Source organism: Poromitra crassiceps (genome assembly GCF_964638095.1).
Source record: "Poromitra crassiceps genome assembly, chromosome: 8".
Taxonomy (NCBI): Eukaryota; Metazoa; Chordata; class Actinopteri; order Beryciformes; family Melamphaidae; genus Poromitra; species Poromitra crassiceps.
In genome coordinates, this window is record NC_139629.1 from 1,412,420 (window position 1) to 1,426,615 (window position 14,196).

The window sequence follows — 14,196 nt, forward strand, 5'->3', positions numbered from 1 at the left end:
AGGAACACATGAGGAACACATGAGGAACACATGGGGAAATGTGTGTTAATGTGGACTAACTTGATCATTCAGCGGCAGTATGACACCTTTATTGCAGACTAAAACCATGAACTGCAGGTATTGACTGTTTTGACATTGTACCGAACCCCAGTAGATGTCTCAGTATGTGTATGTGTAGAGAGCTGTTTGTCTGAACCCCAGTAGATGTTTCAGTATGTGTATATGTAGAGAGCTGTTTGTCGGTCGTTTCGACGCGCGCTGGAATCCATTTCAGCACAAAGCTGAGGACCACGCTGGAGGGAGCCAAGTGGCCTGCTACTCGACAAGGAAGGGGACACCAAGAGACGGCCTGGACCAACGCACATACCGATACAAGCCAGAGGCTTGACGCAGTCAAGGTAAGGGACAAAAGCTAACCCTGGACGGTGCCATAATTGACATACCGTCCAGCACGCACAGTGCTACTAGTAACAGCCTTATTGTCGTTTCTGTTCCATTACAAAATAGCGATAGTGATGACAGCAATAAAAACCCCAGAGTTGTTGTTTGTATGCTGCCGTTAATGCCTGTAATAATAAACAAAAGAAAAAACGAGGTGAACAGACTTTGCTGTGAGGAGCTGTCAGAAAGTTTCACCTGTCTCTCCTAACTATCCACACATCTCCTGTGCTGCTGACGTATCCTCCGTCTCGCTCCCTTCACGTCTGTGGACGGTAGTGATCGAAACAAACCACGGGGACTTTATTACTGTCATTACTACAGCCATGCCTAACGCAGGTCACCATCCGAACACAACAGCGGCTAACTTCCTATAAACGCTGCTCTTACATAGGCTGTCACTTGAGAGCTGCAGCGCTATGTCGACAACATGGCGGGGGTGGGCGTGCCCGTATGTGAGTTACGTCAGTCGAATAAGGTCTATTGATGCAAATGATTAGCCCAAACAATTGTTTGTTGACTTATGTTATGGTTTCCAGTTTTGATAGTGTGTTGAATGTTAGCCCCCCCTAGACAAAAATATAGGCCAGAAGCACACTGAAGCCGGGCACGGTAACAATAGTGTATTACCTTGCAATCAAAGTAAAAACATTTTTTTGACAAAATATTTTTCAAAAACTGCATTGAGTCCCCCGTTATACTCACGCCTTCTTGATGTCTTCCTGAGTGGCGGTTCTGGACACTCCCAGGATGTCATAGTAATTCACCATGTCGCCTCCTCTCACTCCTCACCACCTTCAACAGCAACACCAACAAACACCAGTGCATTTTTCCTTTGAATTCTCCCTTTGAATTGTTACATGCATTTGTTGAATACTCAATTCTGATTGGACAATTAACACATCCTGAGCTCTAGTATTTTATGAATCATTTCAGAACTGTATGCCTGCATGTATATCTACTCACCGTCTCTGATATGGAACGTTTTTAAATCACGTTTCTATAATGCTATTTCCCCCAAATCCCAAAATGGAAAAGGAATAGAAATATTGATTTAATTCGCACAAAACAATCTGGCCACATGGGGAGCTACAGTAAGACTGTCTGGGGAAGGAAGGAAGTTTACCAGCAAATAAAGTAAATACAGAAGAGCCCAGGAGTGCATCCTTCCCTTTTTTGGATATTGAATCAAAGTGAAGGGTTTCTTAACTTCACTTTGATTCTAGGGGTGTGCAATAAAACCAATATACTATATCACTATCACAATAAGAATACTTATGCACTATTTGTATTCAACACACTGTATTGTTATTAGCAGTATTTAACACAGTGTGCAACTGTGCAAATTTGGAAATACCGTTCTAATAAATTGGAATGAAAATTCTGAGTTATCAATATAACATGATGTACTTATTATACTACCTGGCTGGTACACAGCAAGTTGCATTTTCAGCTTTATTTTGTAATTTTCATATAGTATCACAATTTGTATCGCAAGGTATCTTGAGTTGATACAATTATATCAAAACTATTTCAAAATACATTTTTGGTTATTTTTGTCCATTTGTATGTATGGCATATTTAGGCTTGTTGATATTTGCACCCTAAATACTGTTAGAACAGGAGTTTAAAAAACAAAGTGTTAGTCCCAGTGAGTGAGCTATGGTAGTCCTGTGTCAGCAGCATTACAATTAATCTCATCAGTGGGATGCGACAGGGCCAAACTGAAGCTAGCTAAACTAAACTAAACTAAACCTCCCGGGAGCAGCCATGCGCTCACACTGTGGAACACGCGTTATTACCGTTATTTCCAGCTATGGGCGCGCTGTCATGGCATGTGACAGCTGCTGCTGCCAGCCTGCCTAGTGCCTACACAAGCTAGGCCTACATAGGCTACATGCCATGGGCACGCACACGCACACGCACACGCAAACGATCAGCGTGAGTGTGTGAGAGAAGCCTAGGCTATGCTGTTATGTTAGGCTGTTGCTGTATGCTGTATGTCTCTTTACATTAACGCTAAGTCAAATTCGAAAGTGAGATTTTGGCATTAATTCAGTGACAAAAACATTTCCAAATATGGTAAAGCTAGCTGGGGTAACTTAAAAACAAACGCCTCTTCAGTGCAGTCCACAATTAGCTAGCAAGCCTATTCACAACTTGTCACTGTATATAGCCTACTAAGCCTAGGCCTACTTCGGACCTACCTTTTGGCAGAATCGGTGAGCCGTGTGATCGCCTGTTCCCCGGCGAGTATGAATCAGTAGGCTATAGTAGCGTAATAACTCTTAAGCGCCTCTGGACCGACTGGAATGCGTCTTCTCGACTTCCCTCTGTTCGTAAATCGTAACAGCCGCAGACAGACAGCCCCCGAGCTCCGTCTGTTACTGTCTGCCTCCGCCGCCCTGAAAAATAGGTTCACAACAAAACACTAGCCTACTGTAGGTAGCCCATCTGTGGTCTGTGTCCCCCCAGGACCGTAACCTGACAGCCAGTCCCTTCGCCCTTCTCCCAGTTAAGCTGGACGTGCTACGTCACCATCAGCTGAGAGAAAAAATAGCGCGTCGAGTCCACTCTGGAACATGCCACTGCCACAGTCTAGATCCGCGCCCGCTCTGCTAGCTGCCTGTCTGCCTCATGCCTGTTGCTCTCTAAATGTATGTGATGATAATAAACTAACGACTTCAGCAGCTTTCTGCTGACAGTGTGAAAATCAAGGATAATGGCCCGGTCATTTTGGCTACACCACAAAGTCTGTTCGGTTGCATTCTAAATCATTTAATTTAAATTAAATCAAATCAATATTTCTTATGAAAAAGAGATAGACAATCCTGTACAATCCAGTCGTACAAATTACACACCAAAACGACGTTCACAGGTCAAATTTGACTATTAAAACTGATTTTGTATCATAATTATGAATATGATAGCCCCCCCCCCTTGATAGTATAATGAATCTCAATCTCCAACGCTTTTCAGATTAGCGAATCATAGAGCTGCTCTGACAACATTTTGGCCAACCAAATGTTAGTAATATTCCAATAAAATTGAGGAGACCAAACCAAACTCCCACAACACACTCTCAGTGGTGCCCTGGTGGTCATTGCTTCCATCTAGTGGCCGAGAGAAGAAACTGTAGGTAACGCGTCTACAATCTGTGACATAGGGACAGGGCAAAAAAAGGCAAGAAATAATGGGGAAACAGGGAAACTGTAATTTCCTTGGTTAAATGAATGGAAGCTGCATGTCTTAAAAAAAGAAGAAATCCTTCAATGCATGCTTGGAAAAATCCTCTACTGTACCTGAGCAGCCCAGGCTCTCCAGTCTGCACACTGAAAAATAGGTAGGCCTATGACTTGGTTGCTTTGAATGAAACCAATTCAAAATAGTAAAACAATTATTAGTGACAGAGCATGATGCATTTTCCAGCCAACTCTTTTATTTTATTTTATTTTATTTTATTTTATTTTATTTTATTTTATTTTATTTTATTTTATTTTATTTTATTTTATTTGACTTCATTTTATTTTACTTTACTTTATTCCTCGAAATGTACATAGGGCTAGCCAGGACTGTATGTGCCAGTCAGGCATGGAGCTACTCTAAAACAATGGATGGTTTTATGTTTCATCCAAAGGGTTTGTATTTCATTGTCATGATCATCCATGATGATGATGATGATGATGATGATGATAATACTGGGTAATGTCATTATCCCATCAATGTTTATTTATTTATTATTAAATTACATTGGCAGCAACCCTGCAGCCATTTAATTGTAATTAAATAGGGAAGATCCCCTATATTCTCTTACATTCATTAGTGGTAAATCCATCATTCACCTGACGTGAACAGACTAAACAAAACAAAACATTTGTAGGGAAATTAGGCCTACAGTAGCCTAAGTGGTACATATCATGGTACATGTAGTATCCAAATTAAGAGGACTAGTGGCATAGGGACTGAGAGCAAACATAAGCCCAAAAATAAAATTCACCACATTCCTCATCAATTAAAATAGGGATGAAACACAGAACCTTAAGCTATTACAGTATTCAACTTAAATATATATATACAATTTCCCCATCTATATTACCTGGAACTGATCAAGTCAGACAGTTACAGACCTCAGTCTGTCCACGGTCTGCTTAACATTTCAATATTTGACATAAACACCCAGGGTATTCTCTGCTTCAATTAGGCTACATATGAAATATATATATGTATGCCTTGATTCAAATATTTCTATGAAAGGTGCCAGTGCTTTTATCTTGCAGAGGACTCCTGAATAACTTCAATTAATTATTCATTGTTTGCTGCGTATTCTTAAATCCAAAGCCTTCATCCATCTATTGCCTTGCCAATATCAACAGATTGCTGATGTTCGAGGCCAGAAATGAATCGCGTATTTGTTCACTACTGTTTTGAACAATAATCACAGTTTTTCTACCTGTGCTTGAACCTATAATTTTGGATGGTGCGAGTGTACAAGAATGGCCACACATTCATTATAAAGGTTGATGAGAACTTTTTTTTAATTGATAATACAGTCGTATCACCACCACAGGTTATCAAAATGTTGCTAGGAATGATAACGATGCATGATGGCAAAGCCTTTAATACTCTTCTCCCTCTTCGTCTTCCTCTCCCATGCTGTCCGTGCCGACCTCTTCATAATCCTTCTCCAGGGCGGCCATGTCTTCTCTGGCCTCTGAGAACTCTCCTTCCTCCATGCCCTCCCCAACATACCAGTGGACAAAGGCCCTCTTGGCGTACATGAGGTCAAACTTGTGGTCCAGACGAGCCCAGGCCTCAGCGATGGCTGTGGTGTTGCTCAGCATGCACACAGCCCTCTGCACCTTGGCCAGGTCTCCTCCAGGAACCACCGTAGGAGGCTGGTAGTTGATGCCCACCTTGAAGCCTGTGGGACACCAGTCCACAAACTGGATGGTGCGTTTGGTCTTGATTGCTGCGATGGCAGAGTTAACATCTTTGGGGACCACGTCACCACGGTACAGCAGACAGCATGCCATGTATTTACCATGACGAGGATCACACTTCACCATCTGATTGGCTGGTTCAAAACAGGCATTGGTGATGTCGGCAACCGACAGCTGCTCGTGGTAGGCTTTCTCAGCAGAGATGACCGGGGCATAGGTGGCCAGAGGGAAGTGGATACGGGGGTAGGGCACCAGGTTGGTCTGGAACTCTGTCAGGTCAACGTTCAGGGCTCCATCAAAGCGAAGTGAGGCGGTGATAGAGGAGACTATCTGGCCGATGAGCCTGTTGAGGTTGGTGTAGGTCGGCCTGTCGATATCGAGGTTTCTGCGGCAGATATCGTAGATTGCCTCATTGTCTACCATGAAGGCACAGTCAGAGTGCTCCAGGGTGGTGTGGGTGGTCAGGATGGAGTTGTAGGGCTCCACTACAGCTGTGGATACCTGAGGGGCTGGATAGACAGCAAATTCAAGTTTTGATTTCTTTCCGTAATCAACAGAGAGTCTCTCCATGAGCAGGGAGGTGAAACCAGAGCCAGTGCCACCACCAAAGCTGTGGAAGATGAGGAACCCCTGGAGGCCGGTGCACTGGTCAGCCTGGAAGGGAAAAAACAAGATTGCCTTTAGTCATTTAAAACCACACTAAATGCTAAGCTTGCCCTTTAAGTTGAGCTACTAACTAACCAAGCTAATGTATGCAGCAATGTATCTCACCAGTTTGCGAGTTCTGTCCAGGACCAGATCAATGATCTCCTTGCCGATGGTGTAGTGTCCTCGGGCGTAGTTGTTGGCTGCGTCTTCCTTTCCTGTAATCAGCTGCTCAGGGTGGAACAACTGCCGATAGATACCTGTACGCACCTCATCTGTGAAACCAACCATTGAAGGCAGCAGTTAAGAATGGCTGTTCATGTGTGATGATGATGAATGTTCTCAGCGTTTAAATTGCTCCAGGCAATATTGGATTAAAGTATTATTACAAAGCACAATACTTGACTGTAGGGGAGAAAATATGGCATCAACTGCATACATATGGTTTGGATACATGCGCGTTAATTTACATGATCTCTAGTAAATAATTTAAAACATTTGAACAACCTTTTTTCCTCTGTACACCATTTTGTATCCCCAAATTAATTAAAAAAGGGGCATAAATGGCTTAAAATGTCCCTCGATGGGAGCTGTGAAATCGTGTGGCAGCAAAGGATTGGTTCATGTTTATTTACTGACCAATGACAGTGGGTTAATGTTTATTTACTGACCAATGACAGTGGGTTAATGTTTATTTACTGACCAATGACAGTGGGTTAATGTTTATTTACTGACCAATGACAGTGGGTTCCAGGTCGACAAAGATGGCTCTGGGAACATGCTTTCCTGCTCCGGTCTCGCTGAAGAAGGTGTTGAAGGAATCATCTCCCCCTCCAATAGTCTTGTCACTGGGCATCTGTCCGTCCGGTTGGATTCCATGTTCCAGACAGTACAGCTCCCAGCAGGCATTGCCCATCTGTACTCCGGCTTGGCCCACATGCATAGAAATACACTCACGCTGCAAAGAAGAGGGAGGAGGGTAAGTAAAGCCAAAGGAGGTTTTCAACCAATAAACAAGGAAACTAGAGCCTCCATCCTATATAATCAGACCCACATTTTCCAGACAGATATAACCATTATAATGCTGCAGCTGTATTGCCTCAACCACGAGAAGGATCGCTTAGAAATCCCTGCATCAATCTTGAATTATACATGGATGGGTGACTTCTTCAGTGGCTAACACTGTATCACTGCATCAACTGTACACTAACACTATATCAACCGTACACTGTAACAATGTATCAACTGTATACACTGTAACACTGTATCACTGTATCAACTGTACACTGTAACACTGTATCACTGCATCAACTGTACACTAACACTATATCAACCGTACACTGTAACAATGTATCAACTGTATACACTGTAACACTGTATCACTGTATCAACTGTACACTGTAACACTGTATCGACTGTACACTGTAACACTGTATCAACTGTACACTGTAACACTGTATCAACTGTACACTGTAACACTGCATCACTGTATCAACTGTACACTGTAACACTGTATCGACTGTACACCGTAACACTGTATCAACTGTACACTGTAACTGTATCAACTGTATACTGTAACACTATCAACTGTACACTGTAACACTGTATCAACTGTATACTGTAACACTGTATCGACTGTACACTGTAACACTGTATCGACTGTACACTGTAACACTGTATCAACTGTACACTGTAACACTGTATCAACTGTATACTGTAACACTGTATCGACTGTACACTGTAACACTGTATCGACTGTACACTGTAACACTGTATCGACTGTACACTGTAACACTGTATCGACTGTACACTGTAACACTGTATCGACTGTATACTGTAACACTATCAACTGTACACTGTAACACTGTATCAACTGTATACTGTAACACTGTATCGACTGTACACTGTAACACTGTATCGACTGTACACTGTAACACTGTATCGACTGTACACTGTAACACTGTATCAACTGTACACTGTAACACTATCAACTGTATACTGTAACACTGTATCGACTGTACACTGTAACACTGTATTGACTGTATACTGTAACACTGTATCGACTGTACACTGTAACACTGTATCAACTGTATACTGTAACACTATCAACTGTACACTGTAACACTGTATTGACTGTACACTGTAACACTGTATCAACTGTACACTGTAACACTGTATCAACTGTACACTGTAACACTATATCAACTGTACACTGTAACACTGTATCAACTGTACACTGTAACACTGTATCAACTGTACACTGTAACACTGTATCAACTGTATACTGTAACACTATCAACTGTACACTATAGCACTGTATCAACTGTACACTGTAACTGTATCAACTGTACACTGTAACACTGTATCAACTGTACACTGTAACACTGTATCAACTGTACACTGTAACACTGTATCAACTGTACACTGTAACACTGTATCAACTGTATACTGTAACACTATCAACTGTACACTATAGCACTGTATCAACTGTACACTGTAACTGTATCAACTGTATACTGTAACACTATCAACTGTACACTGTAACACTGTATCAACTGTACACTGTAACACTGTATCAACTATACACTGTAACACTGTATCAACTGTACACTGTAACACTGTATCAACTGTACACTGTAACACTGTATCAACTGTACACTGTAACACTGTATCAACTGTACACTGTAACACTGTATCAACCGTACACTGTAACACTGTATCAACCATACACTGTAACACTGTATCAACCGTGACATTGTATCAACTGTAACACTGTATCAACTGTACACTGTAACACTGTAACACTGCATCAACTGCACACTGACACTGTATCACTGTACACTGTAACACTGAAACACTGTATCAATTGTACACTGTAACACGAGATGTTCTGATGTGACTTTCATGTCTTTTTTGTCAAAAGGAAAAAAAAGGGGGGGGTAAAAAAAAATAGCTAGTGAGTTTCATCATCACTGAGTGCTATAGGGACCCTATGTTCTTTCTGCAACTGTGTCAAGTACAGGTCAGATTTGACTTCTTTCACTTCATGATATCAAATGTCAGTCTTTGTGTGTGTTTTGGTTGGGCTCGTCCACATATCTTATCTAATTACCATCTTTAGTATGGATTCAGAGAGGAAATAGCTTAGCCCCTAATATGCAAATAGACATCGACTGCCAAACAATGTATGGCAAAGAGAGTGTTTAAGCTACAGTGGCTCGCAGTGCATAGCAGGCCTTTAGATGCTAGTGGAGGATGTTCAGTCTGTAGCCTACTATAGGCTGTTACAGTGCAGTCAAAACAGGCAGGAAGCGTATGAAATGCATTGTGGGAGTCCCTCATTAATTCCCTATAGGATGCAGTCTTCTGCTTTTGAAAAGCAGTGGATCATAACTGAGGCAGTGTGCTGCAGACAGGAAGGCCCTGCCTCAGAAAGCCTTCCCTCTCTTCTCCATCCTGTGTCTCCTCCCCCACGTCTCTCTCCTCCCCCTCGTCTCTCTCCTCCCCCATCCTGTCCAGCTGCATAGTGCTGTGTAACAGGCAGAGATGTCTCTCCCCCTCCCTCCCTCCCTCCCTCCCTCTCTCAAACCAAAAACCCCTAACAGCTGCAAAATGGCTCCCAACCAACTCACACTGGGCTGGCCTGCCCAGACCACTCCTCATCTCTCCTTTCTTTCTCTCCATCCCCCCATTGCCACGATTACGACAATCATTCCTTCTCAGTGTCAAGTTCACTTTATTATCTCAACAAAAACAGGATTAAGACCCTCATTATTTATTTGTGCCTCGAGTTGTGTTTCCTGCCCCTGGACTCACTGTACAATCAAACAAGTATGACAATGACAAAGCAGCATAGTTCAGGAAGTGTCTGGTGTCACTCTGGTCATCTGTCTAACACAGCATTGAGATGATTTGTAAAGGTATTTTTAGGCACTTAATCACCATGATAACCACCCCATTCCCTGAATTCTCAATAGACATGCCTCAAATCTTCAATAATATTCAGTTCATAATTACCGGTAGTTCTGTAATAGATTAAAACAGCTTTTGTATAGCCTTCAACTCCAGAATTGAGATCTTTAAAGAGGCTTAGCCTCTGCAATCAATCTAGAAAGAAAGAAAGAAATCTAGAAAGAAAGAAATCTAGAAATCTAGAAAGAAAGAAAGAAAGAAAGAAAGAAGGAGAGAATGGGATTTTCAAGGCAGACATCATCAGCCAGGCAGCTACTCACCATTTTGGCTGCTTGTCCTTCGAGTGACGTTGAGGATTCAGAGAAGGCAGAAGGCAGAAGTGTGGAGGAGAGGGAGAGTCAGGGCTTATATAGGCAGGAGGCAGAGGGGGCAGGCAGCACAGCCAGCAGCTGCACAGCACATTGGCGGGAGGGGGCAGCAGTTTAAACACAAATACAGGAAAAAAAGAGGGAAGTCCTGTTTGTTTATCTGCTCTGAGCAGTTTGTCTTTCAACGTGAACTTCTACAGCTCTAAGCATGTGCAAATATTAGTCTATTTCTTACTGTCTCCTTCTCTCCTTGTGTGTGTATGTCCCCCCCCCCTCTCTCTCTCTCAGTGAGGCAGCACTATCTGGAGTCCCTGAACTAGTTTTCTTTAATTGTATACAGAGCTCAAGCCAAGGAGGTATTTACCAACAGCATGTGCTTGTGCATGCAATATTCACACCCTTTTGTAGACAAGGAGACATTTCAGAACACACTCATCAGGGACTGTGGGTTGTGAGACAGACAGGGAGACATTTCAGAAAACACTCATCAGGGACTGTGGGTTGTGAGACAGACAGGGAGACATTTCAGAAAACACTCATCAGGGACTGTGGGTTGGGAGAGTGATAATGCTTATTTGCATGCGCCCACACACCCACCAACATCTAAACACTAAACAGCTTTTCCAGTGTTGCATTATCTGTAAACTATGAAATGAGTGACTGCATTATCTGTAAACTATGAAATGAGTGACTGCATTATCACATGATAGTCAAGAAGGAGGCTGGTAAAAGGTATATGAAGGCCTTTATTCAGGATCACCAGATGTAAAAACAGGATTTTGCACTACTAAAAAGCAATGGACAAGCAATTACAGTCCTCACAAGTGAGATTACATACATTTGCAATTATATTACAAGGCATAATTAAGATTCATTATAGACAAGGAGACGTCATATTGGCAGTGATTATATAATTGAAATGTAAAAAAAAAAAAACGGGTTGTGCCAGTTTTCTGCTTACTTTTCAAAAGCCCCCTTATTCACAGAAGTGTCTAGAGATAACAGGGGTCTTATTGTTGCTGCAGGCCTCTGTCTGAATACTGTATGAGGAGATACACAGACAGCAGTCAGTCAGTGAGTCAGTCAGTCAGTCAGTTATTCTCTCTCCTTCTCGCTCGTGTAGAGTCACAGCTGAATGGTATATAGAAACTGACATAGGAGCTCTTTCATAACTTACATTCCACGAGGGAGAGGATAGTGGGGGGAGGGGCACACACAACAGAGAGGGTTTGGTGTTGAGTTTCTGTGAGACCCTCACAATGCCTTAGGTTAGAAAATGGTCTCTGGAAAATAAAGTCTTTATATATTTGAATTTAAAAGACAGTTATGTCATCCTGGTTGTAAAAGGTTAGACACAAACAATTCTCTTATATATGGAGAATCAAATAATGACTCAATATTAAGCTGTTGAGTTCAGCGGGGGCACTACCATTTGTTTGTGCTTGGATTATGGATTAGGCCTCAACAAAACATTTTTACGATGTGTCTCTCGTCTCTGTGCAGAATGTTCAGTCAAGACTGAATGACAGAGCTGCTTTTGGTGCACGTATTGAAAGAAGAAAAAATAATGCAATTTTCTTGGTTTATTCATAATTGTGTCATACTAACTACATGAAGCTAAATAAGTAGCCTACTCCATAAATTCTCCCGTCAAATAAATAACAAGGCCAGATGCAGGCCTTTGTAAGCTCAGTACTCCTCTCCTTCATCCTCATCTACATTGTCAGTGCCCACCTCTTCATAATCCTTCTCCAGGGCGGCCATGTCTTCTCTGGCCTCTGAGAACTCTCCTTCCTCCATGCCCTCCCCAACATACCAGTGGACAAAGGCCCTCTTGGCGTACATGAGGTCAAACTTGTGGTCCAGACGAGCCCAGGCCTCAGCGATGGCTGTGGTGTTGCTCAGCATGCACACAGCCCTCTGCACCTTGGCCAGGTCTCCTCCAGGAACCACCGTAGGAGGCTGGTAGTTGATGCCCACCTTGAAGCCTGTGGGACACCAGTCCACAAACTGGATGCTCCTCTTGGTCTTGATTGCTGCGATGGCAGAGTTAACATCTTTGGGGACCACGTCACCACGGTACAGCAGACAGCATGCCATGTATTTACCATGACGAGGATCACACTTCACCATCTGATTGGCTGGTTCAAAACAGGTGTTGGTGATGTCGGCAACCGACAGCTGCTCGTGGTAGGCTTTCTCAGCAGAGATGACCGGGGCATAGGTGGCCAGAGGGAAGTGGATACGGGGGTAGGGCACCAGGTTGGTCTGGAACTCTGTCAGGTCAACGTTCAGGGCTCCATCAAAGCGAAGTGAGGCGGTGATAGAGGAGACTATCTGGCCGATGAGCCTGTTGAGGTTGGTGTAGGTCGGCCTCTCGATGTCGAGGTTTCTGCGGCAGATATCGTAGATTGCCTCATTGTCCACCATGAAGGCACAGTCAGAGTGCTCCAGGGTGGTGTGGGTGGTCAGGATGGAGTTGTAGGGCTCCACTACAGCTGTAGATACCTGAGGGGCTGGATAGATGGCGAACTCCAGCTTGGACTTCTTGCCATAATCAACAGATAGACGTTCCATCAACAGGGAGGTGAAGCCAGAGCCCGTACCTCCACCGAAGGAGTGGAAAATGAGGAAACCCTGGAGGCCAGTGCACTGGTCAGCCTGTAAATTAAATGTCATGAGAATATACAAACAAAAGTGTCAATTATATGAATCTGGTACAAACCATGTACAATACTGTATAGTACAAACACGCCCTAGCACTAAGCACTCTCGGAGTCTCACCAGTTTGCGAGTTCTGTCCAGGACCAGATCAATGATCTCCTTGCCGATGGTGTAGTGTCCTCGGGCGTAGTTGTTGGCTGCATCCTCCTTTCCTGTAATCAGCTGCTCAGGGTGGAACAACTGCCGGTAAATACCTGAACGCACCTCATCTGGAGAGAAAAAAAAAAACAAAAATGATGAAATGATGAAACTATATTGACTGTAATGAATGGTGAAAACAGATTCATTCAGAATGCTCCCGAAGTTGAATCACGATCGACAGCATTGAATTGTCATGCCCTTCACACATAGCTACTATATACTATATATATACAGTATTATATACTATATATATACAGTATATACTATTTTTCTCTGGATAAAGAGATGCTTATCATCTGCGTACATATTCACTTTTTTTATTGTGAAATGTATACCGGTATATTATAGTATTAAACGTAATAATCAATTGTGTTTTACCTTTAGTTTAGCCAATTAAGGAGTTCACACAGACAAAATAAGCAACAACCCTGACCCATTCTCTGATGAAGAAACATGTATCTAACTATATTATTATTAGATACATGAAATTAAAATATTTAGTAAGAAAAAGGCAAGTCCACACATCATCTAATCAAGTAAGAATATTACTTGATAAAGCTATTTAACTGTGTACTGACCAATGACAGTGGGTTCCAGGTCGACAAAGATGGCTCTGGGAACATGCTTTCCTGCTCCGGTCTCGCTGAAGAAGGTGTTGAAGGAATCATCTCCTCCTCCAATAGTCAGCTTGTCACTGGGCATCTGTCCGTTCGGCTGGATTCCATGTTCCAGACAATACAGCTCCCAGCAGGCATTGCCCATCTGAGCCCCAGCTTGGCCCACATGAATAGAAATACACTCACGCTGAGAAAGAAACACGGCTCAGTTACCAGGTATGTGTATACTTTGCTACCAGGTATGTGTATGCTTTGTTACAAGGTACATGTATGTGTATACTTTGTTACCAGGTATGTGTATACTTTGTTACCAGGTATGTGTATACTTTTCAGATTTCACCTGCAGAGATTTGTTCTCTATGAAAGGTGCTTGCTGTTGTGATCTTAAATTTCAGTCCACCTCAGAAATAC

At 42.7% G+C, this 14,196-nt stretch overlaps 3 protein-coding genes across 3 annotated transcripts in view; all 3 read right to left on the bottom strand.

The window, feature by feature from the left end:
* dnajb2 (DnaJ heat shock protein family (Hsp40) member B2) overlaps positions 1-1,236 on the bottom strand; it is a 29,879-nt gene extending 28,643 nt beyond the window's left edge. The window contains exon 1 of the mRNA XM_083640918.1: positions 1,144-1,236. Coding sequence (XP_083497044.1) covers positions 1,144-1,208 — 65 coding nt within the window. The 5' untranslated portion in view covers positions 1,209-1,236. The remainder of the gene's footprint in view (positions 1-1,143) is intronic.
* Positions 1,237-4,965: 3,729 nt separating this feature from the next.
* Positions 4,966-10,321, bottom strand: LOC310781420 (tubulin alpha chain). Its single transcript, XM_083642043.1, has 4 exons — positions 10,256-10,321; positions 6,759-6,981; positions 6,150-6,298; positions 4,966-6,032 (listed from the first exon to the last, which is right to left on the bottom strand). Exons 1-4 carry the CDS (start codon positions 10,256-10,258, stop codon positions 5,055-5,057), a joined length of 1,353 nt encoding a protein of 450 aa, XP_083498169.1. The 5' UTR covers positions 10,259-10,321; the 3' UTR covers positions 4,966-5,054.
* Positions 10,322-11,992: 1,671 nt separating this feature from the next.
* LOC310781421 (tubulin alpha chain-like) lies at positions 11,993-13,969 on the bottom strand (the record flags this gene model as incomplete). The annotated part of the gene is made up of 3 exons (XM_083642044.1): positions 13,747-13,969; positions 13,088-13,236; positions 11,993-12,964 (listed from the first exon to the last, which is right to left on the bottom strand). Exons 1-3 carry the CDS (start codon positions 13,928-13,930, stop codon positions 11,993-11,995), a joined length of 1,305 nt encoding a protein of 434 aa, XP_083498170.1. The 5' UTR covers positions 13,931-13,969.
* Between the last annotated feature and the right edge of the window lie 227 nt (positions 13,970-14,196).

What these genes read in the sequence shown, in the direction of transcription:
- LOC310781420 (XM_083642043.1), bottom strand. An exon ending in CCTGGAACCCACTGTCATTG is followed by an intron (nt 6,299 to 6,758) that starts GTCAGTAAATAA and finishes TTGGTTTCACAG; the next exon opens with ATGAGGTGCGTACAGGTATC. An exon ending in TGGACAGAACTCGCAAACTG is followed by an intron (nt 6,033 to 6,149) that starts GTGAGATACATT and finishes TTTCCCTTCCAG; the next exon opens with GCTGACCAGTGCACCGGCCT.